The sequence below is a fragment of the Saimiri boliviensis genome, chromosome 17 (genome assembly GCF_048565385.1).
Source record: "Saimiri boliviensis isolate mSaiBol1 chromosome 17, mSaiBol1.pri, whole genome shotgun sequence".
Classification (NCBI taxonomy): Eukaryota; Metazoa; Chordata; class Mammalia; order Primates; family Cebidae; genus Saimiri; species Saimiri boliviensis.
The window spans coordinates 17188890-17216128 of record NC_133465.1 but is presented as its reverse complement, the minus strand read 5'-3'; the positions used below and the strand labels follow the sequence as shown (position 1 = coordinate 17216128).

The following is a 27239-nucleotide window of genomic DNA, read 5'->3' as shown; positions in this document are numbered from 1 at the left end:
AGGATTTAAGCCTCACCTAAGGTGCCCAGTGTTTAAACCAGAAAAGGTACATTTTGAGCTGGGCTTTGGTGGATGAATAGGAGTCTCCTGGGTGCAGAAAGAGGAGACCACCAGGTAGAGGAACCGCATGTAGAAAAGTCCAGGGTTGAAATGAGAGTGTGGTGTGGCCCCTTGCGGTGGCTGAAGCCCAGGGTTTGTTTAGAGCGAAGGAGATGACAAAGGCTGAGAATGGGGGCTGTTTGTAGGGGCAGATGGAGGTGGTGGTTCGCACGGGCCTGAGTGCCAGGGACTAGGGCATTACAAGAGGCACCAGGGTTTAGGAAAAGATGGAGGGTTTCTGGCAAATTGGTGAATTGGGGGCCAGTATCCGGTGCCGTGAGACTCAGAGCCCGAGCCAGCAGGACAGCTTTGCCACTCCTCCAGACACCTCCACTTTACAGATGACGGAACGTGGGCACAAGGGGGCCCCACTCCCAGAGCTTCAGGGAGACTCCCCCGGCGCCATTCCTGATACCTGGGGGCTGAGGTAGGTACCGAGCTGGCTCACAAGCCCTCTCTGTTCTGTGACATGTCTCTGTTTCCTGTTTCTCCCCCATCAGGGGCAGTTTCAGTCTCAACTTCAAAAGAACAAACACGCACTCAGAACAAAGGAAGACGGTCCTTGACTGCAGAGGAAGCAGGAAGCTGTCGGCCCAGCTCCGAGCCCGGCTGCTGCAGCCTGGAGCAGCAGCATGGAGTCCGTGGCCCTGTACAGCTTTCAGGCCACAGAGAGCGACGAGCTGGCCTTCAACAAGGGAGACACACTCAAGGTAGGGGGGCTGGAACCAGCTGAGTTGGCCCCACATGGGGTAGGGGCCTGGGACCATCCTAAGCAGACAGTGGCCACTGAGAGACAGGCCCAGCCTCTCCAGTTATTGGCTGTGTGACTCTGGACAAGCCACCTCCTCCCTTGGAGCCTCAGTTTCTCCATCTGGGAAATGGGGAGATAACTAATGGCCCTCCTTTGGGGCTACTGTGAGGATTCAATGAGATATTACCACAGTGTCTGGCCGGAGTTAGTTCAACCCTCAGCTTCCCAGGAAAATGTTTGAAATGAAAATTATTGAGAAGGGGAGAGAATGACAGCTAGAGAGAGAGGCAGACAGAATATGGGAATGAAGGACAGAGGGAGCAAGAGGGAAGAGAGGTCTTAGGAAAGAAAGAAGTACACACGCTCACCTAGTAGGGCTAAAATAGCTATGATGAAAGTGTCAAGGATGAGCTTCCCAGTAGTGTGGAGAAAAGGGAAAATAGAGTCATACTGTAGTTCATTTCTCCCTGGCTGGGCCGCTTTTGACAGATATTGCAGCCTTCCAGGACAGTCTAGACAGATGGGCCTGTGGAATCTGTCTCTGGAAATGTCCTTGCTTAAGGTTTGCATGTGAAAGCCAGGCCCAGGATTCTGCGACTGGCCATGCCAAGCCTTGTGCACTGGAGCCACCACGAAACCACACTAAGGAAGTCACTGCCTTTCCCTGGGCCTCAGTCTCCCCGCTGGAGCAACAGGCGTCAGACTGGATGCCCCTCCACGCTGAGCCCAGGGCGCTGCTCTTGGCCACAAGCTTCAAGCACATCACCCCGCTATAGCCAGGCCCTGAACTCAGCAGCACGTCCCATGTCCCATTTAAGCAATGGGGACTGGCACCCCATTGCACAGGTGACTAAACTGAGGCACAGGGAGGCGACATGAACTGCTTGGTATGGATTCGGTTTTGAAGCTGTGTGCCTTTGACTAGAACCTGCTCTTGGTCTGCGCTTGGCTGGGGGTTGGGGTCCAGAGGAGAAGGAGCAACTCCTCCTTCTCTATGTTGGGGTGCTGGCACCTGGGGTCACTGCAGTACTGGCTGTGGACCTCGTGGACATGTGGCCAGATGGGGACAGGCGCAGGCTGAGCACCGGGGCTGCGAGCACAGGCATGGCCCTCTGCAGGGGTCCAAGTCTTGGTTTCTCATCTGAGAGCACCTCAAGGTCTTCAGACCCAGGTTTGGTGTTGGGAGGGAGCAGGGCGCGCAGCGGGCACGGAGCCGGGCTTGGAGGGATCAGGTGGCTGGGTTGAAGGCTGAGCTCCGTGACCATCCTGTCTTCTTGTCCAGCGCTCCCTGTGGGTCATCTCCCGCCGCTGCCCCGCCTGCCTGCAGAGCAAGTCCAGCCTGGAGGAGTGGGCAGCGAAGCCCGTTCTTCAAATCTCAACCTTGGTCTTGGTTGAAAACTCAGTGGCTCATAGACTCACTCTGGACAAATGACCCCAAACGTCACCTCCCTGGAACAAAAGCCCCCTCCCTGATGGGCCAGGCTTGTCTGGGTGCACGGCATGCCCCTGCCGTGGCCAGCTGGAGGAGCATGTGGGTGGTGGCTTCACTGCCATCTCCCCACTAGCAGCCTGGACGCCGAGACCCAGACTCAGGAAGCCCTTGTCACCTTGACATCTCCATGGGAAAGGGCGACGGCCCAGACCCAGCTCAGCCAGCCGGGGCTCCCGCATCTGCTTTCTGCTGCTCCTCATTGTCTTGTTCGAAACCTGAAGCCCCTCTTCCTGCCCAGGCCTCCATCGGCACTCCCCTGGCCTTGAGCAGGGCCATGACTCAAAGCCTGGCCCTCCCCTGTCCCTCTCATGACACCTGCCCCTCCCTCCCTCAGCTCCAGACACCCTGGCCTCCTTTTTGTTTCAGGGACACAGCTTGTCCCCACTTCATGGCCTTGGCACTGGTTTTTCCCTCTGCCAGGGACACTGTTCCCTATGCTTGCTTGCTTGCTTTTTCTTTCTTTCTTTCTTTTCTTTCTTTTTCTTTCTTTCTTTTCTTTTTCTTTTCCTTTCTCTCTCTCCTTCCTTCCTTCCTTCTTTCCTTCCTTTTCTCTCTGTCTCTCTCTTTCTCTCTTTCTTTCTCAGAGGCTTACTCTGTTGCCAGGCTGGAGTGCAGTGGTGTGATCTCGGCTCACCGCAACCTCCACCTCCTGGGTTCAAGCGATTCTCCTGCCTCAGCCTCCCAAGTAGCTGGGACTACAGGCGCCCGCCACCACGCATGGCTAGTTTTTTTGTATTTTTGTGGAGATGGGGTTTCATCATGTTGGCCAGGATGGTCTCAATCTCCTGATCTCGTGATCTGCCCTCCTCAGCCTCCCAAAATGCTGGGATCATAGGCATGAACCACCGCACCCAGCCGTTCCTGACATTTTCTTACCACTGGTTCCTTGTAATTTGGGTCTCAGCTCCCGTGTCACCTCTTCAGAGAGGCCTTTCTGGACCACCCCGCCCATCCCGTGTGGACACTGTCCCTGCTCCCACCCAGCCAGACATTCTCCATCTGTCACCTGATGTCTGTTTCTCACAGCACTCACGGCTACATTGAACTGCCTGGCCTATCTTTATCTTCCCTTGTCTGTGGTCTGTCTCTGCCCGCTGGAATGTGAGCTCCTTGTTCCCTGCTCTGTCATGGGGTGCCTGGCACACAGTGGGTGCTGTCAAGCAGAAACTGCATCAGGCTGGGACAGTGAAGTGGGACCGCAGGGCCAAGGCTCGGGGCAGGTCAAGGGCTGCCTTTCACCTTGAGCAGTGGCGCTCCTTCAGAGTTGGCCTCCCTCCCCTGTGAGAATTCCCGGGTCTCAGAGGGTCTGGGGCTTCTGAACAATGTTCACAGTAAGAAATCAGCTCATGTGAGGTCAAGAGATCGAGACCAGCCTGGCCAGCATGGTAAAACCCTGTCTCTACTAAAAATACAAAAATTAGCCGGGCATGGTGGCATGTGCCTGTAGTCCCAGTTACTTGGGAGGCTGCAATGGGAGAATCGCTTGAACCCGGGAGGCAGAGGTTGCAGTGAGTTGAGGTCACACTACTGCACTCCAGCCTGGCGACAAAGTGAGACTCCATCTCAAAAAAAAAAAAAAAAGAAAAAAGAAATCAGCTAATGTAGCCAACAGGACATTCCTGGGTCCTCTGAGTGCAGATGACAAGGAGATAAAACGAAGCAGGGATCGCATGAGGTATATTCCATCCCATGTCTACACCGCCACACGCAGGCCAGGCCATAAATGCGCCCATTGCATAGATGAGAACACTGAGGCCAAGGCACAGAGTCAGAAGCAGACAGAATGTTCTGGAGCCCCAGGCTCCCGGGCATCCTCCTGGAATCCATGGCTGTGGCGTGTGGCCTACCGGCCCTCATTTTCTCCTTAGACTGGGGGAGTTGTTTCGTTTTGTTTGGTTTTGTCAAGATAGAGTCTCACTCTGTTGCCCAGGCTGGAGTGCAGTGGCGTGATGTCAGCTCACAGCCTCCACCTGCTGGGTTCAAATGATTCTCCTGCCTCAGCCTCCTGAGAAGCTGAGATTATAGGCTCCTCTACTATACCTGGCTAATTTTTTGTATTTTTAGTAGACAGGGTTTCACCATGTTGGCAAGGCTAGTCTCAAATTCCTGACCTCAGGTGGTCCGTCCCCCTCGGCCTCCCAAAGTCCTGGATTACAGTCGTGAGCATGGCCTGTTTTGTTTTGCGTTGAGTGAAAGTTTCCCTGAGTCAGCCACCTGCTTCCGTTCACCCCTGGGGCTGCTGACCTGGCCCAGGCTGCAGGGGCAGGAAGGAAGGGGCTGAGCCAGCCTGGCCTGGCGGACACAGCAGGGGCAGGGATGGGGTTGCGGCGGCCACCTGTGAGGGTGGGGCCTCAGGCCTGGCCCTAGGACGCCAACCCAGCTCCTCTTGGGAGAATCTCACTGCTGGAGCGGATGCCGGTCCTGGCCTGCCCTGAGCTTTTGGCGCCCCATACCCAATTTTTTATCTCAACAAGTACCCCCCAAAGGATGGAGCTGAGATGGAGCCTGCTCCAGAACTGACAGGAGAGATGTCCCCTCAAGCTGGGGTCCAGAGACAGAGAGGACTGGAGGTGAAAATTGGTGGGACGGGACCCCCCCAGTGAGCCAATGACCCCCGGCCTCAGAGTCCTGGCTGACCAAACTGGATCTGCCTCTCTCCTGCTGTGTGGCCTTGGCCAAGTCACTTCCCCTCTCTGGGCCTTAGTTTCATCAACTGTAAAATAGCATTTGATGATGTTGACCTTGGGGGTCTGTATGAGAATCCGAGGGACACACGGAAGGCGTGCTCAGGGAATGGAGGAAGGAGCCCCACCTCGTGCCATGCCCCTCCCTCCCGGGCCCGGCCCGGCCCCACCTCAGTCGCTTGGTTGCTTCCCCTCAGGGACTGCCACCCCCGCTCCTGCTATTTCAGTTCCTCTGGGCCCAGCTGTGGGATGACGGGGGCTCTGAAGAGCAGCCCGTGTGACCAAGCAGGCCATGCCAGGGCTGAGAAGCAGCGTGTCTCAGACCAAAGCACCCCCTTGTCTGCTTCCCAGAGCCTGAAATCCCCCCACTGAATTGTCACCCCTGAGCTGTTTAAACGCGAGGGACCCTAGGTGACCGCTGGTGGCAGTGCTCAGGCTGGACCCCGCGACCTTCACCCCAAGGCTCGGTGCATGGCATCCAGGTGCGGCGGGCCTCCCAGACTCAGGGGCACAGTCCAGGAAGGGAGTCAGGTCCCCACTTCTGTTCCCCCAAACCCCGTGGTCTGCAGGGCTCCCGGTGGCAGCTCCTGAGAGTCTGGTCCAGCCACCCCAAACCTCTGATGAGTCCCGAGTCCCCGACGCGCCTCCCTTGGAGTCAGCAGATGGCCTGAGGGGGGGCTGCCCTGGGGCTGGGAGTGGGCCGGGCTGCGGGACCAGAGCCTAACTCAGCCCTTGTGACTATGGGCAGGTCCCAGCCCAGGCCCCCAGCCCTTCTCTGTGAGTAGGTGCAGAAGCCGGTGCAGGTGAAGCCCACCCGGGGCCTGGCGTGCAGTGGGATCGCCGTGGGTGACGGTGGTTCTTTCCGGTGACGGTGCGGGCTTGTGTCTCCTGCCCACAGATCCTGAACATGGAGGATGACCAGAACTGGTACAAGGCCGAGCTCCGGGGCGTCGAGGGGTTTATTCCCAAGAACTACATCCGAGTCAAGCCCCACCCGTGAGTGGACCCCCCCACCCCGTCCCGAGGCTCGCTCTCTCTTGCCATGGGACCCTCTCACGCCGGGGCCTCTGTCCATCTGTCTGAAGCCCCCAGGCTCCACAGACGCCTCCAGCCTGGGCAGGCACAGGATACTAAGTTCTGAGGACTTGCCCGGAGTGGGGGCAGAGTCAGGGCAAGCCCAGGCCTCCACCTGAGGACCTGAGCACCAGAGGATGCCAGGAGGTCCCCGAGAGAGGACAAGGCCCTGGACTTTCAGCTGGTTGGGCCACTGGCTGCTGTGCGGCCTCAGGCAGGTCCCTGCTCTCTGTTCCTCAGTTTCCCTATCTGTAACCCCAGGAGGGCCGACACTCCAATCTGTTCAGACTGTGGAAGGTTCTAGAGCTCTTGTTGAGAGCTAGTCTGGCCCTGGCGGGGGGCTGGGTAGGGGGCGGGCCAGGAAGCAGATCCTGTAGGCGCTGCCTGTAGGGTGTCGGGGGACTCACATCGGCGGAGCAGAGTCTGGGACCAGGGTGGAGGGAGAGGGGGTATAAAAAAAGATAGGACTAGGGTGGAGCAGGAGTTGGGGCTGTGGCCCAGCTATCCTGGGGCCTGGGACCTGCCGGCCTAGGGACGTCCCAGGTTGGGCTCTGGGCGGGTGGCAGTCAACACTGCTGCCCCGAGAATGGCTCCAGAACAGGCATGGGGCCCGAGAAATCTATGCGAACTAATCGGATACACTTTAAATGACGGCTGAGGCAGCCCAGAGACACAGCCACTTAGTCATTCACTAAACGCTGGCCACAGCTCCAGGGGGCCCAGCCTGGGTGATGCTGGAGGCACAAGGGGTCAGAGCAGCCGTATTCTGGGGGAGAAAGACAACATAAAGGACATACTACCTGGGAAGACAGCGAGCATTAAGGTGATTTCCCAGGGAAGGCTTCTCAGAAGAGGTGGCAATGAGTGAGGTTTTGAAGGATGTGTAGGAGTTGGTTAAGTAGAAAAAGAGAAAGGTGTCCCTGGGAGAGGGTCAGGATGAGCAAAGGGAAAGCAATGAGAGAGAACCTGTGGCATGTGGCACTGGCAGGAGGATCTCAAATGCCAAGCCATGTGGGGAGCCGTGGAGGTGTTAGGGTAAGATTCAATCAGATGTGGAGACAGGTGACAGGGCCAGGCAGGCTGGAGGGACAGTTTGGGAGCTGAGATGTGTGTGTGGCTGTGGGGTGGGAGGGGAAGGAGGTTCAGGGCCAGGGTGGGGCCTGAAAGGTATTTCCTCTTTATCTCTTTTTAAGTTAGTTCCAAAGCTGCCACCACCTCCAGCTTCCTGTGCTGGGCGAGGCCCCTCCCACCCAGGTCGTCAGGGCCCCAGGCACTCCCAGCTTCCCCCACCGAGGCTGCAGCTCCTGGGTTCCAGGCCCTGCTATGTCCCTCATGGCTATGTGACACTGGGCAGGTTTTTGGGGTCTTTCTGTCAATTAAAGGGGAGGAGGAGGGGAGTGTGTAAAGAGGGAGAGAGACGGAGAGAATCCCACCCAGGGCCACAAGTTGGAGCCAGGCCCCAGGCCCCTGGAAGCCAAGGGCACATCCAGACAGACCAGAGAGCACGGCAGGGAGCAGTCTCCTGGACCGAGCTGTCAGGGAAGGGCCTTCAGGTAGAAGAAATGGCCTGGCATTGGCTGGAAGGAAGGCTGTTCGGCCCGCAGCTGCTGAGAGGGTCGCATTTGCTCAGGCAGGGGAGGCAAGATGAGAAAAGATGGCAGTGCACCACCAGGCCTGTTGCGGGGACGCCAGTGGTCGAAGCAAGACTCTAGCAGGGCAGTTGGGAGCCATGGAAGGTTCTAGCCTCCTGTGCCTCTGGGGTCATCTCTGGCCACTTGTGTCTGGGACAGAACAGGGATGGGGTCAGGCCCTGACTAACCTGCCTGAAACGGTGCCCAGGTGTGTCCTCGGCTAACCTCAGCACCTGCTCTGCTCCCAAAATAGCTACGGGGAAACTCCAGCTCCGCACCTGACTCAGCTCACAAAGGTCCCAGGATGCAGGGGCAGAGGAAGGGCTGGGGCCTCAGAAGTTCCGAGGTAGGCCTCGTGCCTAGGCCAGGCCCTCTCCTTCCCTGAGCACCCCCTGTCAACCCCAGGAGCCCCTGGGGGAGGCACAATCTACACCAAGTGCTCCAGAGCCAGCCCCATCAGCAGGGGCCACAGTGGCACCTGCCCCAGCCTCACGGCCTGTGGGTGTCAGGGATGGCTTCCTAGAGGAAGGCTGTGGCCTGCTGGGCCTGGGAGTTCCAGTAGAAGTCTGCAGGGCAGGCAGAGACAAGCCTGGCAGGGCATGTGTGGGAGGAGCAGCAACACCCTCGAGCAGCAGCCCATTCATTCTCCCAAGGCCCTATGAGCTGGGCACCACCATCGCCATCTTTCAGATAAGCAGATAGAGGCACAGAGAGGTTAAGCGACTCTCCAGGATCTCACAGCTGGCACGAGATAGAGCAGGATTGTAGCTGTGTGGCATGGCCCTGGGCTGGGATGCCCTGGAGGGCACTGGGGAAGCTCATAAGAACAGCTGTGGGGGGGCCAGGCACCATGGCTCATGTCTGTAATCCCAGCACTTTGTGGGGCCAAGGCCGGCGGGTCACCTGAGGTCAGGAGTTTGGGACCAGCCTGACCAACATGGAGAAACCCTGTATCTACTAAAAATACCAATAATTAGCTGAGCGTGGTGGTGCATGCGTGTGCAATGGTGTAATCCCAGCCACTTGGGAGGCTGAGGGGGGAGAATTGCTGAACCCAGGAGACAGAGGTTGTGGTGAGCTGAGATTGCTCCATTGCACTCTAGCCTGGGCAACAAGAGCAAAACTCCGTCTTAAAAAAAAAAAAAGAAAGAAAGAAAGAAAAGAAAAAACAACCGTGGGGATGGGGAGGGTCCCAGGCCATGCACTTGCTATGCAATCTCATGGGGTGTGGGGGCATCTCTGCCCCTATCTGGGCCTCAGTTTCCACATCAGTAAGACAGGGAAGATTCCAGGTGGCCACAGATGTAGTGACACTGGTGGGGGGAAGGAGCCGGGCCCTGGGGGTTTCAGGAAGTACTTTCCTCTTCCTGCCTCCAGCTGTCAAGCCATGGTGGGGGCGGGCCTGGCAGGGGATGTGGGAGACTTCTGAGAGGGTGTGATTTCGACACTCTCTGAGGGAAGCAGCCACCCACGTACTGATGCCACCTGTGGGGTTTTGTGGGTTCTTCGAAGAAACGTGGCCCCTCAGGAAACTCCCGCCCTGGGCCACACTGGGCACTGTTCCAGAACGGAGCTGGGGGCTTCCTGGTGGAGGAGCTCTCGGCCGCTCCCCTCCCTGGTCACCCCAACCCTGGGCCCCCTGTGCCCCCCTCCTGCTGCAGCCTGTGGCATTCACCTCCGGCCTTGAGACACCCAGGTTGACTGGGCACCTGCCTTCAGGTTTCCAAACCCCAGAAGACCCAGGCTGGCTCTCCGGATGGTTGCCCTGAGCCCCATACCCAGCAGCTACCTTCCCCACGTCCCCTCCCAGGAGGAAAGTCACCGTGACAGGGCCGAGGGGCCCGTTCGTTTGCGGGCAGCAGTGGTCTAGAAGCTCATGTCCAGGGGATCGGGCTTCTCCGGAAACCATCGCTGAGACAGGAGCCTGAGAACAAGGAATTTATTTAGCCGTGGGGAAGAGGACGGTGAAGTGGGGAAGCCAGGGGGGTGTGCTGCCGGCGTCATCGCTGCTGGGGACAACTGGAGCTCCATCCGGCTGGCGATCGGCGCCAGCTGGAGACAGCACAGAACGTGCAGCTCAGAGTCATCCCTCAGGAGGGCCGGCTGCTGGGGTGCCTACCCCGATGCCCCATCAGTCACCACTTGGAGTCAGACTGTTCCTGGGGGCCTCAGCCTGCCCTGAATCCAGGCCAAGTATGTCTGTCAGCAGAACAAAAGCCCTGAGGTCTGTGCTGAGTAGCCTTCATCCTGCCGAGGCCGCCCAGGGACACGGCCAGGACACTAGCGGCACCGCAGCCTTCTGCACTCAGCCCGAGGGCTCATCAGCCTCGGAGACAACAGGAAAAGCCCCGCCCGGCTTCCACCACCTGCGCCAAGCTCAGCCTGACTCAGGGAGCATTTGTGGAAGCAGTGTGGGGAAACAGTCTGTCATAATCCCACCGTGAGGCTTCCGGCTGCTCTGGGCCTCAGTTTCCCCATCTGAACAATAAAGGGGTCAGAGCCAAAGCTGGACTAACACACTGGAGCTAGGAAAGCCAGTTAGAGACCAGCCAGCCCCTCCGATGGGGGTATTTTAGTCCTGCAGGCTGCTGTCGCGGAACGCCATCCACTGGGTGGCTTGTGAACCCAGACGTTTGCTGCTTACTGTTCTGGAGGTTGAAGTTCAAGATCAAGGCGCCAGCTGATTCGGGTCTGGTGAGGCTGTGTCTTTTAGCTGTGTCCTCAGGGCAGAGAGGCAAGTGAGCTCTCTGGGGTCTCTCATAAGGGCACCAATCCCATTCACGGGGGCTCCAAATCACCGCCCAACCTCTAATCACGGCCCCACCTCTAACTACTGTCACATGGGGGATTAGGTTTCAATATTTGAATTTCTGGGGGACACAGAGTCAGCCTATAGCAGTGGCTAATTCCTGAAGAGGCCACCAGGAGCCACACAGCAAGATCAGCAGGACTGGAAGAGGAGTTTCACTGCCAAACCCTGGGGGTCTTGCAAGAGTCTAAGCATTTGCCAGGCACCTTCTGCATGCCCAGTTCTGTTTACTCAGCAGGAAAAGGAGCCTGGACATGTGGAAAAATCTAGGTGGCACGAGTCTGTGCAACGGGTACAGAGAGAGGTATTTCCTCACTAGATCAAAGCTACTATGATTTTTGTCATCTGTTTTTATATTTTTTGACTTGTGTTTTTTAGGAATGGGGGTGGGGGGGGTGTCTCACTGTATTCCCCAGGCTGGGCTCAAATTCTTGGCCTCAAGTGATCCTCCCATCTCAGCCTCCCAAGTAGCTGGACTACAGTCACGTAGCACCGAGCCTGATTTATTTTTTGGCTTTAAAGAATCTGCCATCTCAGCCGGGTGCGGTGGCTCAAGCCTGTAATCCCAGCACTTTGGGAGGCCGAGGCGGGTGGATCACGAGGTCAAGAGATCGAGACCATCCTGCTCAACATGGTGAAACCCCGTCTCTACTAAAAATACAAAAAAATTAGCTGGGCATGGTGGCGCGTGCCTGTAATCCCAGCTACTCAGGAGGCTGAGGCAGGAGAATTGCCTGAACCCAGGAGGCGGAGGTTGCGGTGAGCCGAGATCGCGCCACTCCAGCCTGGGTAACAAGAGCGAAACTCCGTCTCAAAAAAAAAAAAAAAGAAAAAAAAAAAAAAAGAATCTGCCATCTCAAAGGGAAAGTGAGACTGAGCTTGGCTGGGTTGTGGCTCACTGGAGTATGACTTTTCTGTTTCCATAAGGGTGTGTGTTTGCTGGTAGGATAGGCTGGTCTCAGGAGCTAAATGCTGAGATTGTGTTCCAGCTCCTGCCTGCTTCTGCTGTGTGATTTTGGGTATATTGTGTCGCCTCTCTGTGCCTCAGTTTTCCCATCTGTAAAATGGGTGCAGTCACCTCTCCCTTGTCTCAGACGTTGAACGCCTGGCACATGGTGAGAGGCTGGCTGAGAGCCTGGTTTCCCACAGCCTTCACTGGCTCCCTCTCTCCACAGGTGGTACTCGGGCAGGATTTCCCGGCAGCTGGCCGAAGAGATTCTGATGAAGCGGAACCATCTGGGAGCCTTCCTGATCCGGGAGAGCGAGAGTTCCCCAGGGGAGTTCTCCGTCTCTGTGAAGTGAGTTCTGGCCCTTGAGGGGGTGTGCAGAGGAGGGTGGGCGGGTGGAGGGGCAGCATATGAGTTGAGCCTTGAAGCCTGGGATGGTCTCCTGGAATGAGGGCAGAGGGATGGCATCCCTGCAGAGGGAGAAGCCCGGGCAGAGGCCTGGAGACAGGCGGTGGTCTGGGCACCCCGGGGTGCAGCCCAGAGCAGTGGGGTGTGTTGGGAAGGCAGGCTCAGGCCAGCTGTGCAAGGCCTCAGGGTCTAGGCTTTATTCGACGAGCATAGGAGCATCCTAGATTCTTTATCAGGAAGGGGCGATGTCCAGGGTGATGTGGATAGATACCGGGGGCAGGAGAGCGCTGAAGTGCCCAGGGCATGTCCAGGATGTGCTTGGGACAGGGTCTCACCCTCTGTGATGTAGTTGGGAAGATGTACCCTAAGGCCAGGCTGCCTGGGTTCGAATGCTGCTTCTGCCACTTCCTGGCTGTGTAAGCTTGGGCGAGTCACTTACCTTCTCTGTGCCTGTTTCCTCACACGTAAAATAGGCTATTGTATGGAATAAATGACTTGGTATATTTAAAGCAATTAGAATAGTTCCTGGCAGGGAGGCAGGGTGGCTGTGCTGGGGAACATCTGGCACTGGATTAGGGGGGTCCTCAGCCATGGGCAGCACGGAACCCCATCCCAAAGGCCACACAGGGGTGATGGAGGAATCCGGCTGGAAGGTAGCAGCAGGAATTGGGGTGGGGAGAGCCATGGTCAGCTCCTGACTGATCTCTGTCCTTCCTACTCAGCCTGGAAGAGTAGAATCCAGACGCATTAGTTTAAGGAGTATTTATTGACTACGTGCCATGTGCCAGGATGCTCTCGCGGTTGGGGAAACCACGTGGGGAAAAACGTAGCTGCTGCTGTTGTGAGTTTTAGTCTTCGTGAGTGAACAAGAAAGCACGTGAAGACAGAACGAACCAAGGCGGTCAGGAAAGGGCTCTGAGGAGGTGGCATGGCCGAAAGATCTGAACCAGGAGGTGGAGGCTTCCCAGGTGCCCAGGATGAGGAGGACCTGGGAGGAGGGGCTTCCAGGCAAAGGGAACAGCGTTTGCAAAGACCCTGAGGTAGGAATGAGCTTGGGGCGTTTAGGAACCCAGAGGAGGTGGTGTGGCTGGAGCGGAGTCAGTGAAGGGCAGGGGCTGAGTTCCAGCCACATCCAGTCATCACGGAGGGCCTAAAAGGAAGCCAGTTTTCTCTCAGAGTGAAAGGGAGCCATGGAGGGTCTTGAGCAAGGGAGAGATGTGACTGGATTCCTTTTTTTTTTTTTTGAGATGGAGTTTTGCTCTTGTCGCCCAGGCTGGAGTGCAGTGGCGCGATTTTGGCTCACTGCAACCTCCGCCTCCCTGGTTCAAGCGATTCTCCTGCCTCAGCCTCCAGAGTAGCCGGAATTACAGGCGCCCACTATGCTAATTTTTATATTTTTAGTAGAGACAGGGTTTCACCAGGTTGGCCAGGCTGGTCTCCAGCTCCCGATCTCAGGTGATCCACCTGCCTCGGCCTCCCAAAGACCTCATTATAGGCATGAGCCACTGCGCACAGCTGGACTCCATTTTTAGCAGATGCCTCTGGCAGCTGTGAGGAGAAAGAAGTGTCCGGGCGGCGGGAGGGTGCTGCGGGGGGAGGGCGTGGCTGCAGGGAGGCCAGTGGGGAGTCAGGCAGGAGGTGACGGCCTCTGGAACTATAGAGGTAGGGACTGCAGGGACACAGAGAAGTGGCTGGGCCCAAGCGTGGACGCATGTGCGGGGCCACCAGCAATGCCAACTCTCAGGGCTGCTGTGGGCACAAAGCATGGAACAGAGGAGGTGCTCACCCTGCCAGCTTTTAGTGTCACCATTGGAGTTAGGATGGGGTGGCAAAGAGGCCGGTCGGAAGGAAGGAATGAAGCAAAGGGTGGCCTGAGAGAAGGGCAGCGTGGCCTCTCATGATCTTCTAAAGGTTGAAGAAGGCCAGGTGAGGTGGCTCATGCCTGTAATCCCAGCACTTCGGGAGTCCGAGGCAGGCAGATCACTTGAGGTCAGGAGTTCAAGACCAGCCTGGCCAACATGGTGAAACTCTGTCTCTACTAAAAATACAAAAACTAGCAGGGCGTGGTGGCGTACACCTGTAGTTCCAGCTACTCGGGAGGCTGAGACATGAGAATCACTTGAACCCAGGAGTCAGAGGCTGCAGTGAGCTGAGATTTTGCCACTGCACTCCAGCCTGGGTGATGGAGTGAGACTCTGTCTCAAAAAATAAAAATAAGTAAAGGACAAAGCAATACAGGCCCGCATCAACAGCCAACACTGGGTCTGGATGTGGAGAAGGAAGCGTGATGGGCTTGGGGTCAGAGGATTCCAAAGAGGCAAATGAAGGCAGATTCAAACAGGCTGGGCAGTAATGGCCCATGAGGGCTCCTGCTGAGGGAAAAGCATCCCCACCTGATGCCTTCCAGGCTCTTCGGGGTCCCTGTGGCTCCCCCGTGTTCATCCGGCCCATTTTGTAACAAGCTGTTCACTGTGTGGGCTCAGCACATCCGATGCTGGCCCTGAAGGGTGGTGAGCTCCTCTGGACCCGGAGGCACCGAGGGAGACTATGGTCAGGAAGGTGGCTCATTTATTGTTGTGATAAAGGAACGCCTAGCCGGGCACGGTGGCTCATGCCTGTAATCCCAGGACTTTGGGAAGCTGAGGCAGGCAGATCACCTGAGGTCAGGAGTTCAAGACCAGCCTGACCAACATGGAGAAACACCGTCTCTACTTAAAATACAAAATTTGCCAAGTGTGGTAACGCATGCCTGTAATCCCAACTACTCAGGAGGCTGAGGTGGGAGAATTGCTTGAACCCGGGAGGCAGAGGTTACAGTGACCTGAGATTGTGCCATTGCACTCCAGCACAAAACTCCATTAAAAAAAAAAAAAAAAAGGAGGGCCGGGCATGGTGGCTCACGCCTGTAATCCCAGCACTTTGGGAGGCCGAGGCAGGTGGATCATGAGGTCAAGAGATCGAGACCATCCTGGTCAACATGGTGAAACCCCGTCTCTATTAAAAATACAAAAAATAGCTGGGCATGGTGGTGCACGCCTGTAATCCCAGCTATTCAGGACGCTGAGGCAGGAGAATTGCCTGAACCCAGGAGGCGGAGGTTGCGGTGAGCCGAGATCGCGCCATTGCACTCCAGCCTGGGTAACAAGAGCGAAACTCCGTCTCAAAAAAAAAAAAAAAAAAAAAAAAAGGAACACCTGAGGCTGGGTAATTTATCAGGAAAAGGTGTTCATTTGACTTGGTGTTGACTTGGTGTTCTGCAGGCTATATAGGAAGCGCAGCACCGGCATCTGTCTCTGGTGAGGCTGCAGGAAGCTTTTACGCATGGTGGATGGGGAAGGAGAGCCAGCATGTCACAGGGGGAGTCAGGGGGCAAGTGGGGAGGGAGGTGCCAGCCTGTTTTCAACGACCAGACCTTACTCATTACTGCAAAGAGCCACTGATGAGGGGCTGTCCCATGACCCAAACACCTCCCACCGGGCCCCACTTCTAACTGGGAGTCCGGTTTCAACGTGAGATTTAAAGGGGACAAACATCCAAACCATATCAGGGAGGCAGACGTCTGAGGGGTCACAGCCCCCCACTCACCCCTCGCCCCCCCCAGTTGGTGGAACCAGCCATCAGCCTTGTTCCCTTCCCTTTTCTCCTGGGGGCAGGGCAGACTGGTGATCCTGAGGGTCAGGAAGGGCTTGTGCCCCCCTCTGAGCCTCTATTTCTCTATCTTAAAAATTCAAGCACTAAGGCCGGGCGCGGTGGCTCAAGCCTGTAATCCCAGCACTTTGGGAGGCCGAGGCGGGTGGATCACGAGGTCGAGAGATCGAGACCATCCTGGTCAACATGGTGAAACCCCGTCTCTACTAAAAATACAAAAAATTAGCTGGGCATGGTGGCGCATGCCTGTAATCCCAGCTACTCAGGAGGCTGAGGCAAGAGAATTGCCTGAACCCAGGAGGCAGAGGTTGCGGTGAGCCGAGATCGCGCCATTGCACTCCAGCCTGGGTAACAAGAGCGAAACTCCGTCTCAAAAAAAAAAAAAAAAAAAATATGTACGTGTGCGCGCGCGCTGGAGGGTTACTGTGCGTTCCTGGCCCTGACTGCCCACCCCCAGGATAGTGTAGGCACCTGGAGCCTGGAGTCCCCTCGGGCCCACCCCCACCCCCCAGCCCAGCCCCCATTTCCCTGCAGCCCTGGGAAGCTGCAGCTTCTTCCAAATGTTGGCTGTCCAGGGCCTAGTCATCTCCCAAGAATGGCGTCTGCCAGGCGGCCTAGCCTGGCTCTGAGTGGCTCCTGGAACCAACCCCAAAGCCCAAGGTCACCCAGCAAAGTGGGGGCACAGGGGACTCAAACCATACCTGGGGCCGGAGTTGAGGGGGAGGAGCCGGCCCGCCCTCAGCCCTCCTTCTCCCTCTAACAAATCATGCGGCCTCGCCCTCTACATTAGCGCCCCGGTGTGCTGCCCTCTTCAGGCTCCTTTCTGTAAGTGCAGCCACCTGTGCACACGCACGTGATCAGACCTGAACACCCCGGGCTTGTGAGTTTGTTCAGCACACATTTATTGAGCATCAGCTGTGTGAGAACCACAAGGCAGGACTGGAACAGGAGAAATGGTCACAGCCTGGGCCAGGGGTCTCTATGATGAGCAAATGAATAAATGAAATTCAATGACAGTGGATACATTCCATCTAGTGAAGGCACCAGGGAGGAGGTGACATCTTAGTTGGGCTCTAAAGCATGAATAGAAGTTTGGTGCACAAAGAGAGTAGATGATTTGCCAGGCACGGGGAACAGCGTGAGCAGAGACCTAGAGGAGGGAAGCGAGGGGTGTGTTTGGATAACAATGTGTTTTCTGACCAAGAGGGAAGATGGACAGCCCTAGGGAGCAGTTCTTGAGCAGGCGAGCCGGCACCGATGTTTCCTTGGAAAGGATCTGGAAGCGTCCCTCAGAGAAATCCTGTGCCCTCCAGCCCTTTCCAAACCAAGGCATGCTGGCCAAGTGTGCCCAAGTCAGAACCGTCAGGAGCTTCCTGGGCTCAGCTGGCTGCGGTTTGCACACAGCACCAACAGGTGGTGCCCTTGATCCTTGGTTTTTCCCTGCCTGGGCCTGGGCTCCTGGGTCCTGCTCCCACTCTGTCCATCATCTGTCATGGGGCCTTTCAGTGGTCCTTGGACAGCCACCAAGCAGGGGTCAGAGTAGGAAGCTGAGACTCACATGGGGCATGTGGCTAAGAGCATGACATTTTGAGCAGCAGTCAGCTCTGACACCTGCTAGCGGCTGGCTGTATCATCCTGGGCAAGTTAGTCCTCTGAGCCTCAGTTTCTTCATCTGTAAAATGGACAGCTATGTAGCATGTTTTGTATGATGACTGGCACATGATAAGTTCCAGTTATCATAATTATATTAAGCCCCCAAGGACCACACACCATGCTGGGGAGGGATTAGGGAGCCCCTTCTGGCCTGGAAAGCAGCCCCCCACCCCTGTCCATGAATCCAAGGCTCTTAGAGAAGAGGCAGCGGCGCAGGGAGGCAGGGAGCCCGGACGCTGGGAAGCCAGGTGACCCGATGGCCATCTAGGAAAGCAACAGCCTGGCCAATTTGTAAGAGCTCTTCCGCCCTCGCTGATTGGCGCTTGGGAACTCTGATGCCAGTACGAATGGCATCGCCAGCATATTCATGCCAAGCCCTGTAAAGCTGTCAGAGGTGGGTTTATGGGCCTCATGCTGCCTCCCAGAGCAACCGTGGCCACAGCTCGCTGCCCTTTACGAGTTTACAAAGGGCTGTCTCCCTCCTCCTCCAGGGAGCATGTCTGAGCTGGCGGACAGCAGGCCAGGGACCAAGGCTGGCGTGCCGTGTCTGGGCTGCCTAACTTTTGCGCCACACTCCTGCCTAAGCTACTGTGGACAATTCCGCCATAAATGACAGTTTGTTCCCAAGTGACGTATTTGCCTTTTTCTAGCCAGAGGTACCCTGGAGTCAATGCACATGTGTTTGCCCTGCCCGTCTGGTCTCTGAGCTCCTGCTGTGAATCTCGGGGGCTGGGATTCAGCCACTAACTAAATAGGACAAAGCTCTCTGTCCCTCAAGTGCTTGAGTGCTACTGGGTGACAGACAATAAGCGATTAGGAAATGATATAAAAGCTTACACAATGACCAAGGCTTTGGAGAAAATGAAGCAGGAAAGGGTGGGGGTGCAATGTTACGAGGAAGGGGCTGACTGCAGGCAGGGACAGGGAGAAAGTGAGGAAACATGCACGATCCCCAGGAGCCCTGCTTGCAGGAAGGAGACGGAAGCAGGAGGCGTAGCAGCCTCCCCATGGCCACACAGCAAGGAACTTAGAGCTGGTGCCCACCGACCTCTGTGCCCTAACAGACCTGGTCTGTCCTCTCTGAGCTCCAACAACCCAGCAGGAGTCTGTCTGCACCCTCCCAAGGCCAGCTTCCCTCTAGATCCTGTCTGCTGCTGAACAATCTGTCCACCCCTCCTTTTGGGCCAACTGAGGCCAGAGAGGGACCATGCCTGATGGAGACCGCCTGGCAGGGACTCAGCGTCCAGGTGGCTCTGCAGGTCCACAGGCCCCGGTTGGGGTAGTGGGGGTACCTAGGGCTCCTGCCCCCTCCCCAGTCTTGTTTTTCCTCTCCGGGCGGACACTGTTACCTTTGCTGCTGCTGCTGCTCCTGCTACTGCCACCAGGCCAGAAAAACTCGCTGGGCAGGACTGGCTGCTGCCGGCATTAGGCCTGACTTGGTCCCTTGGGGTTTTTCAGACAGCCCAGGGGCCAGCCTAGCCCCTGTCCCCCTGGGTAGGTGGATGTAGAGATCGCACAAAGAGACAAAGACACCCATGACTGCTCAGTGAGAGACTTGCACATAACAGTGACTCCCCAGAGTGGGAGACACACACAGACACAAACACACAAGCATGCCAGGAACGCACGCTCAGACACAGTGGAGACGCTCTCACACCCCAAGCACTGCCCACTGGAGCGAACGGCTCCAGCCACCCTCCTGGCCCCAGCACAGGCCCACAGCCCCAGCGCCCCTCCCTCCTCCGGCTCTGGGAGGCTCGTGCAGCATCGCTGGCTGCCCTGGATCCAGCCCTCCGGGTTCCGGGGCCATTCGGACTCAGATGCAGTTCCTCCCACAAGCCCTGAAGTTCCCACAGGCCTTGGGAAGGGAAGTGGAGTGGAGTCTGGAGAGGCTCCAGAGGGAAGCCCCAGTCGGAGGCGTTCTCAAGTGCTTTGAGGCTCTGCCTGGGCCTTGAAGGATGGTTAAGGCCAAGACTAGACAGAGAAAAGGGAAAAGGCATGATTCCTGGTGAGGGCCATGAGCAAGAGCCCAGCGAGGCTGGAGAAACAGGCCAGGCTGGGAGAGGGTGACTGAGCACTGGAGGTGGGAGACGGAGGCAGCCCCACGTGGCCTCAGGCAGCGGCCGGCTTCGCAGGAGGGGCTGCACCCAAGCCTCAGCGTCCTCTGCTGTCAAACAGGACATTTGGACCAGGTGGGAGAAGGGATGAGATTGCCCATTTCCTGAGCACCTAGTGTGTGCCACACACAGACTAGGCAGGGGCTGGCACATGTGTGTTTACCAGATTTGAGAATTCTCCAATTCCCAAGTTGGAAAGCCCTAGAATTCCTGGGCTCCTGGCTCCCTTTCCCTTATCTCCGGCCCTCCACTCCCTGACTCCTATATGGTCAGAGAACTGCTCCAGATAACTTTCTGTCAAGTGTCTAAAGATGAACTTCAAGTACCATAAAATTCAAAGTTGCTGTTGTTTGGGGTTGAAATCCTTTTCAAACCCACCCCATCTTTTCTGTTCCCTCACCCAGGGGAGTGGGGCCACCTGTATGCAGGCCCCTCCTCGGGGCCAACAGGGAGTCAGGGCCTTCTGCCTGGGAACCCAGTGCCCCAGAGGCGGAGCCATTGGGACCCCTGTCTCCAGGCTTCTGGCCTGCCCGGCTGTGGGTCGCTGTCACTCTGCTGCTTGGAGCAGTGCTCCTCCCTGTGCACCACGGCCAGAGTCCAGTAAACCCTGGGCTGGTTAGCACGTGGTACTGGGGAGTCATGGGGCTCAGAGGTTGCCTCTCGGAAGCCTCTCTCTGGGAGGCTTCAGTAGCCCAGACAGGGCGGGAGACACCTGTCCTCCTGCATACCCGCCTGGGCGTCATGAGCACATGGACACAGGTCCCAGAGCTGGCAACACAAGTGGCTGAGTCACTGGGAATGAGGCCCGCTGACGGCACGGGAGCAGCTTTGTCTCAGGTTTGGGGACCATTGCTCCACCTGTCCAGAGCCTCTGTTCTCACGCGGAGAACTGGACCAGATGCATCTCAGAGCCATGGGTCAGCAACCCCAAGGTCAGGGTCAGAACACCTGGCAGGCTGCAATCCCAGTTCAGAGCCAATAGCAGAGGGTTTCAAGAACAAAGCATCACAGTGAGGTCCTGAGGCTTGGGCAGTGATGCTCCATTCACTGAGTCCCAGCGAGACCTGACCTTCAGGGTCCACTCCTGCCTCCCTGCCTTTTTAGCATCTCATATGCAAGTCCTTACGAATAGAAAGTTGCAAGAAGACTGTGAGAGGGGCTGAGGGACACAAGAAGGCTCTGACTCTGAGTGATGGGGTCTGACGCAGCTCTCAGAGGATGGGCTGTTTTATCTGGGCCTTGAGGCATGAGTAGGAGTTCAAGAAAAATTCCTTCCAGCTGGAGGACATACTGTGTGCAAATGCCGGGAGGAGTATTTAGAAGTCATTTGGGGCCGGGAGCTGTGGCTCACGCCTGTAATCCGAGCACTTTGGGAGGCCGAGGTGGGCAGATCACCTGAGGTCAGGACTTTGAGACCAGCCTGGACAACATGCTGAAACCCCATCTCTACTAAAAATGCAAAGATTAGCTGAGCATGGTGGTAAGCACCTGTAATCCCAGCTAGTCAGGAGGCTGAGGCAAGGTAATCGCTTGAACCTAGGAGGCGGAGATTGCGGTGAGCCAAGATCAAGCCATTGCACTCCAGTCTGGGAAACAAAAGGGAAACTCTGTCTCAAAAAAAAGACCCCGTGACCGGGATAGCGTAGGGGGAATCCCATTTTGCCCCACTCCTCACCCAGATCAGAGAGTGGGAACCTCGAACACATCTTTATCTTAAATCTTTCATCTTAAAACATCAAGAAGGCAGCAAGCCGCCCCAAGGGTGACAGATGGAGAAACTAAACCACAGGCAGGGAAAGGACACGGAGCAGCAGATCTGAGCAGCTGGGGTGACAGACCACCCTCTTGTTCAGGAGAACCACAGGCCTGAAAGAACTCATGCTGTGGGCGAACCCCAGCTTGCAAATGTATTACAACCAAATTGTTTAACCAGATTTTAATTTGCAGCCCAGGAGGTGTGTGTGTGTGTGTGTGTGCGCACGCGCACACACACCATCAAGTGCTTTGGACTGGTAATTGGATCTCATTTAGCCCAAATGTGAACAGAATGGTCCCTAGCCTGTGGCTCAGGAGGCTGAGGGGCACTACCTCCCAGTGGCTGTCCTGTGTCCCTGCTCTAACTCACCCCGTTCACAGGGTCCCAGGCTTTCCCAGCTCTCAGCTCTGCCAGACACTGAACAGATACCCTCCCTTGGGCTCCTGAACTGTGTTCTTTCTGGTCGGGAGCTGGGGCTGTTCCGTGTTCTCCCCACAGCCCCCAGCCCAGCCAGGTGGGCCCAGGGCAGCTCTGTTGGCAGCACCCGCACAGCCCCTGGGTTCCAGGCCTCTCAGCTCCCTTGCAAGGAGTGCACCAATGTCCACATTTGGCAGGCCAGGACACAGAGGCCTGGAGAGGTGGGCTGGGGTATAAGTCCAGGAAGGCTGGCTGTAGAGCTGGGGAGGGTGGCTAAGGTTTGGCTAGGCAGAGAGGGCGGGCAGGGAGGGAGGAGGGCCTCCTGCAGGGGTCACAGCGCTGGTAGCAACACGGCAGAGCAGATATGAACTTGGAATGATGAGCTCTGGGACAATAGTAATATCATAATTGGAATAATTATTATTGCTATTGTTATGTGATAATAACCAATCGTGAGCACATTAGGCAACATTTTACATATGTGAAGTCAGATGTGGCCCCAGCTCTGACCTTTCTCTCTGTGTGGCTCTGGGCAGGTCACGGCTGCACTCAGGGCCTCAGTTTCCCCACTGAGGCATGAGTAGGAGTTCAAGAAAAATTCCTGACCGGGTGCAGTAGCTCACGCCTATAATCCCAGCACTTTGGGAAGCCGAGGCAAGCAGATCATCTGAGGTCAGGAGTTCAAGCCAGCCTGACCAACCTGGTGAAACCGCGTCTCTACTAAAAATACAAAAATTAGCCGGGCATGGTGGAGCATGCATGTTGTCCCAGCTACTCAGGAGGCTGAGGCAGGAGAGTCACTTGAACCTGGAAGGCTTGGAGGTCGCAGTGAGCCACGATCGTGCCACTGCACTCCAGCCTGGGTGACAGAGGGAGACTCCATCTCAAAGGAAAAAAAAAGGAACAATTCCTTCCAGCTGGAGGACATACTCTGTGCAAAAGCCTGGAGGTAGGTTTAGAAGTGGTCTGGACCCCTTGACTGGAATGGAGTAAGGGAAATCCCATTTTGCCCTACCCCTCATCCAGACCAGAGGCTGGGAACCTTGAACACATCTTTATCTTAAAGTTTTTTGGTTTTTTGTTTTTTGTTTTTTGTTTTTTTTTTTGAGACGGAGTTTCGCTCTTGTTACCCAGGCTGGAGTGCAATGGTGCGATCTCGGCTCACCGCAACCTCCGCCTCCTGGGTTCAGGCAATTCTCCTGCCTCAGCCTCCCGAGTAGCTGGGATTACAGGCACTATCTTGGCTCACTGTCACCTCTGCCTCCTGGGTTCAAGCAATTCTCCTGCCTCAATCTCCCTAGTAGCTGGGATTACAGGCGCCTGCCACTATGCCAAGCCAAGTTTTTGCATCTTTAGTAGAGATGGGGTTTCACCATGTTGGCCAGGCTGGTCTTGAACTCCTGACCTTGTGATTTGCCCAGCTTGGCTTCCCAAAATGCTAGGATTAAAGGCATGAGCCATCTCTCCAGGCTTCTTTATCTTAAATCTTAAACCTTTTTTTTTTTTTTTGAGACAGAGTTTTGCTTTTGTTGCCCAGGCTGGAGTACAACGGTACTATCTCCACTCACTGCAACCTCCGCCTCCTGGGTTCAAGCGATTCTCCTGCCTCAGCCTCCCGAGTAGCTGGGATTACAGGCACCCGCCACCACGCCCGGCTAATTTTGTATTTTTAGTAGAGATGGGGTTTCTCCAAGTTGGTCAGGCTCTGGTCTTGAACTCCTGACCTCAGGTGATCTGCCCACCTTGGCCTCCCAAAGTGCTGGGATTACAGGCGTGAGCCACCGCGCCCAGCCTCTTTTTTTTTTTTTTTTTTTGAGATGGAGTCTCACTTTGTCACCCCCATATCCAGCTAATTTTTGTATTTTTAGTAGAGACGGGGTTTCACCATGTTGGCCAGGATGGTTTCGAACTCCCAACCTGAGGTGATCCACCCGCCTCGGCCTCTCAAAGTGCTGGGATTACAGGCGCGAGCCACTGTGACCAGTCTCTTTGTCTTTAATCTTAAAACATCAATAAGGCAGCAAGCTGCCCCAGGGATGACCGGTGGAGAGACTAAACCCCAGGGCCCAGTATGCTCCTCCTGGGCAGTGAGCAGGCCAGCCACCCCCACAGCACAGCGGGCCGGTGCCGGAGTCATGTCTGCCGAGGTCTTGACCCACAGCCGCACTGCGTCCAGTCACAGCCCCACAGGGCCCATCCTGGGTGGGACATGCCGAGTGTGAGAGGCTCCAGTTAGGTCCTTCTGCCTGGTCCCAGCCAGGACAGGCTCTGCCCTGGCCAGTTTGGAAGAGCACGCTCTCTCCTCCACTGGGCTAGAAGATACTTGGGGTGATTTGGCGGCCGTGGGCTGGAAGGCTGGGCACAGACTGGGAATGAGAGAGAAAGGAGCCTGTTTGCTTCATCGGGGAGGATATAAAGGAAATGAAGCTGGACATGTAAGTGAGCCAGATCTTGAGGCTGAGGTGTTGGAGTTTACCCTGAGGCCGAGGGAGAAGCCATAGAAGGTTCTTGGGAGGGGGAGCACATGAGACATCCAATGTGTCTGAGCTCCTCTCACACCAGGAGGCTGTGGTCTGAGTCAGGATGAGTCTAGGACCTGCTCCCCAAGGGACTGTGGGACTGGGAGGAGCAGGGAAGCTGGGAGAATGTCCAAGTGGAGGGGAACGGCGAAGAGATGCGAAGGAGACGCTCTCTGATCCCCACGCACTCAGAGCCACTCATTCCACGTTGCCAGTATGCCGGAGTCACTGTGCACCTGTCCAGCACAGAGATGGTGTCATCGTGAGGAAATGGAGGGTCAGAGAAGTCGAGAGACTTGCATGAGGTCACATAGTGAGAAGGTGGCCTGGTTCAGAGCCACACCCTTAACCCCTGTATTCCACTGTCAGATGGGGCGCCCCAGACCTCCTGTGGAGCTGGCTCGGTGGGGCCTGTCCCACCTGCACCTCATCTGACTTCAGGTCCCGCCCTGAGTCAAGATGGTAGTGAGACGGGAGAGCCCCTGGGCCAGCCGGGCTGGGCCGCCACGGTCTGACGCGGCCCCGGGGCCTTTCCCCTAGCTATGGAGACCAGGTGCAGCACTTCAAGGTGCTGCGCGAGGCCTCGGGGAAGTACTTCCTATGGGAGGAGAAGTTCAACTCCCTCAACGAGCTGGTCGACTTCTACCGCACCACCACCATCGCCAAGAAGCGGCAGATCTTCCTGCGAGACGAGGAGCCCCTGCTTAAGGTAGGGGCGGGTGGGGGCTGGCCCGCCGGAGCCTCTCTGCATCTCCTGCCTTCTGGAGCAGGGGAGACGCTGATGCCGAGGCCAAGCACAGGCCTGGCCTCCCTTTTCCAGCAGTCTGGTATTACAGGAGGGGTCCGGCCCAGGCTTCGAAGGTATATCCTGGTGGTGGCTGGGGTGAGAGTCGCAAGGGTGGGAAAGACGAAGAGGGAAAGAAAAGCAGAGGACAGAAAGAAAATCCCATGGGGACAAACCGTCTAGCTTGTTCTCAGCTCCTAGAATAGTGTGTGGCGCACAGTAGGTGCTCAATAAATGTTCATTGAGTGAAGGAAGGCACAGACCCCTGCTGAACCTACTGGGTACCACACACTGAGTGAGTCTCTGTAGTCTGGGAGTCTCATCGTGCCCATTGTACAGATGAGGAAACTGAGGCTCAGAGAGTGCATGACTCATCCAAGGACACCTACCTGGTAAGCTTAGTCCTGGTTTCTGCTTCCAGAAGAGTTGACTTTGGGTGTGCGGCAGCTCAGTGCTCGTGGGCGGCTGGCCACTGGGTGAGGAGTGGGGGTCATCAACCCCTGGACCTCACAATTAACAGCAATTTGCCAGACAGCCCTTTCATCAAATGGCCCCAAGGGCCAGCTCCTAAGCTGATTAGGATGCCGACAAGAGCCACTGGGGTTAATAGCCCAATAGGCTGTTTTCTTCAGGAGCAGGGATATTGGCAAGGCCTAGGGCTGGAGGTCATGACCCTGGGACATTTGAACTTGGGCTCTGCAGAGGATATGGGGAGTGTGATCAAGGCCTGGTGGAAGGCTGATAATCACGGCAGAGAAGCTCCAGCCACGTCCTGTTCCCAGCACCTCCCTGCCACCTTTCCACGTGATCAGAGGCCAGTTCATCCCCTCAGTTTCCCCTCTGTTTATTTATTTTTTTTATTTTTTTTATTTTTTTTGAGACGGAGTTTCGCTCTTGTTACCCGGGCTGGAGTGCACGATCTCGGCTCACCGCAACCTCCGCCTCCCGGGTTCAGGCAATTCTCCTGCCTCAGCCTCCTGAGTAGCTGGGATCACAGGCACGTGCCACCATGCCCAGCTAAATTTTTTGTATTTTTAGTAGAGACGGGGTTTCACCATGTTGACCAGGCTGGTCTCGATCTCTTGACCTCGTGATCCACCCACCTCGGCCTCCCAAAGTGCTGGGATTACAGGCTTGAGCCACCGCGCCCGGCCTCCCCTCTGTTTAATAGGATGAGCCCTGGGGTATGATATGCCAGGAAAGTCAAACAGTGCCTTCCTTGCAAGACCCTTAGTAGCCCCTCCTCTGTTGGCCTTCCCTGCCCGACCCTGAGTGCCCAGGTTGCTGTGAGCTGCCAGTCTCAGGCGCTTCTTCTCCCCAGTGGCCCCTGTCTGCCAGATCTCCGTCCTCTTCCCTGTTAACCGCCTGGGCCAGCTCTGCTCAGAAAATGCGAGGGAGCCAGGATGGAGCTGGGGTGGGGGTGACTGAGCACTCCCCTGCACCCACCACCTCGCTCTGGCCCGGGCCCTGGGGTCCCGCACCCTGTGGCGTGACTCCAGAGCTGCCTCAGTCCCCTGGGACCCATGACACCTCCTCCTTCCTGGGCAGAGAGCTGCTAATTACAGCCTCTCTGCTGATCCTATCACTTGTCCTGGATGAGATTCTGCAGGTTCAGAGCTGAGATCCTGGTGGGCAGGCAGCACCAGGGTGCTTGGTGCAATAGTCACGGCGCCGGGCAGGCGTGCTGCAGAGCGCTCCTGTCTAGTTGCTATGCACAGGTGGGGAAACTGAGTTCCACAAAGGGCAGGGACCTACACATGGGGCACATGGGGCATAGATGGGACCGGAACCCCAGCCTGAGAGCTCAGAGTGACAGTTCTCTCCCTCAGTGGCTGTTAGCAGCACACCACCACTTTACAGTTTATGAGGCCCACTCTCATGGCTTTGTGGCCTGGAGTCTAAAGCTATCATGGCTTCTGCAGAGTCAGGGAAATAAGACCTCAAGAGAAGCAGGGACCCAACCAAAACCCACCCTAAGGACCAGGACTCAGGTCCCCTGACCCACCAGCCCTATGGTCCCAGCTGGGCGGCTGGGAAAGCTGTGTTCTATGTAGATGCAGCATCTGCACAGCAGACAGGCAGGGGTGTGGACAGCAGGAGGCCCAGGGGTGGCACAGCCACTGATCTGGATTTAAAGTTCAATTGCAGTGCTGCCCTGAGACCCCTCCCTGCCTGTGGCAAATCAGTTCTCTCGGGCACCTCCAAGGGAGGGCAGGTGGCAGGGCTTCTGAAGGCACCCTACTAACCACTTCCTCCTCTTGCAGTCACCTGGGGCCTGCTTTGCCCAGGCCCAGTTTGACTTCTTGGCCCAGGATCCCTCACAGCTCAGCTTCCGCCGTGGTGACATCATTGAGGTCCTGGAGCGACCAGACCCCCACTGGTGGCAGGGCCGGTCCTGCGGACGCGTTGGCTATTTCCCACGGAGTTATGTGCAGCCTGTGCACCTGTGA

General features: G+C 56.5%; 1 protein-coding gene across 2 annotated transcripts; it reads left to right on the top strand.

Moving 5' to 3' along the window:
- The first annotated feature begins 467 nt into the window (after window positions 1-467).
- On the top strand, window positions 468-27239 carry GRAP (GRB2 related adaptor protein). 2 transcript variants are annotated; one of them, XM_003929280.4, is made up of 5 exons: window positions 468-809; window positions 5925-6022; window positions 11716-11838; window positions 24546-24714; window positions 27054-27239. In XM_003929280.4, the coding sequence occupies exons 1-5, from the start codon at window positions 732-734 to the stop codon at window positions 27237-27239; spliced, it is 654 nt and encodes a 217-aa protein (XP_003929329.1). In that variant the 5' UTR covers window positions 468-731. The 2 variants fall into 2 exon arrangements, with proteins under 2 accessions (XP_003929329.1, XP_074244364.1); XM_074388263.1 differs by lacking the exon at window positions 468-809 and adding an exon at window positions 820-5508.

Excerpts from the sequence above, each read along its gene's own strand:
- GRAP (XM_003929280.4), top strand. The coding sequence starts at position 732 with ATGGAGTCCGTGGCCCTGTACAGCTTTCAGGCCACAGAGAGCGACGAG. Across the intron at positions 810-5,924 it reads ACAAGGGAGACACACTCAAG|ATCCTGAACATGGAGGATGA; the intron begins GTAGGGGGGCTG and ends TCCTGCCCACAG. Across the intron at positions 24,715-27,053 it reads ACGAGGAGCCCCTGCTTAAG|TCACCTGGGGCCTGCTTTGC; the intron begins GTAGGGGCGGGT and ends CTCCTCTTGCAG.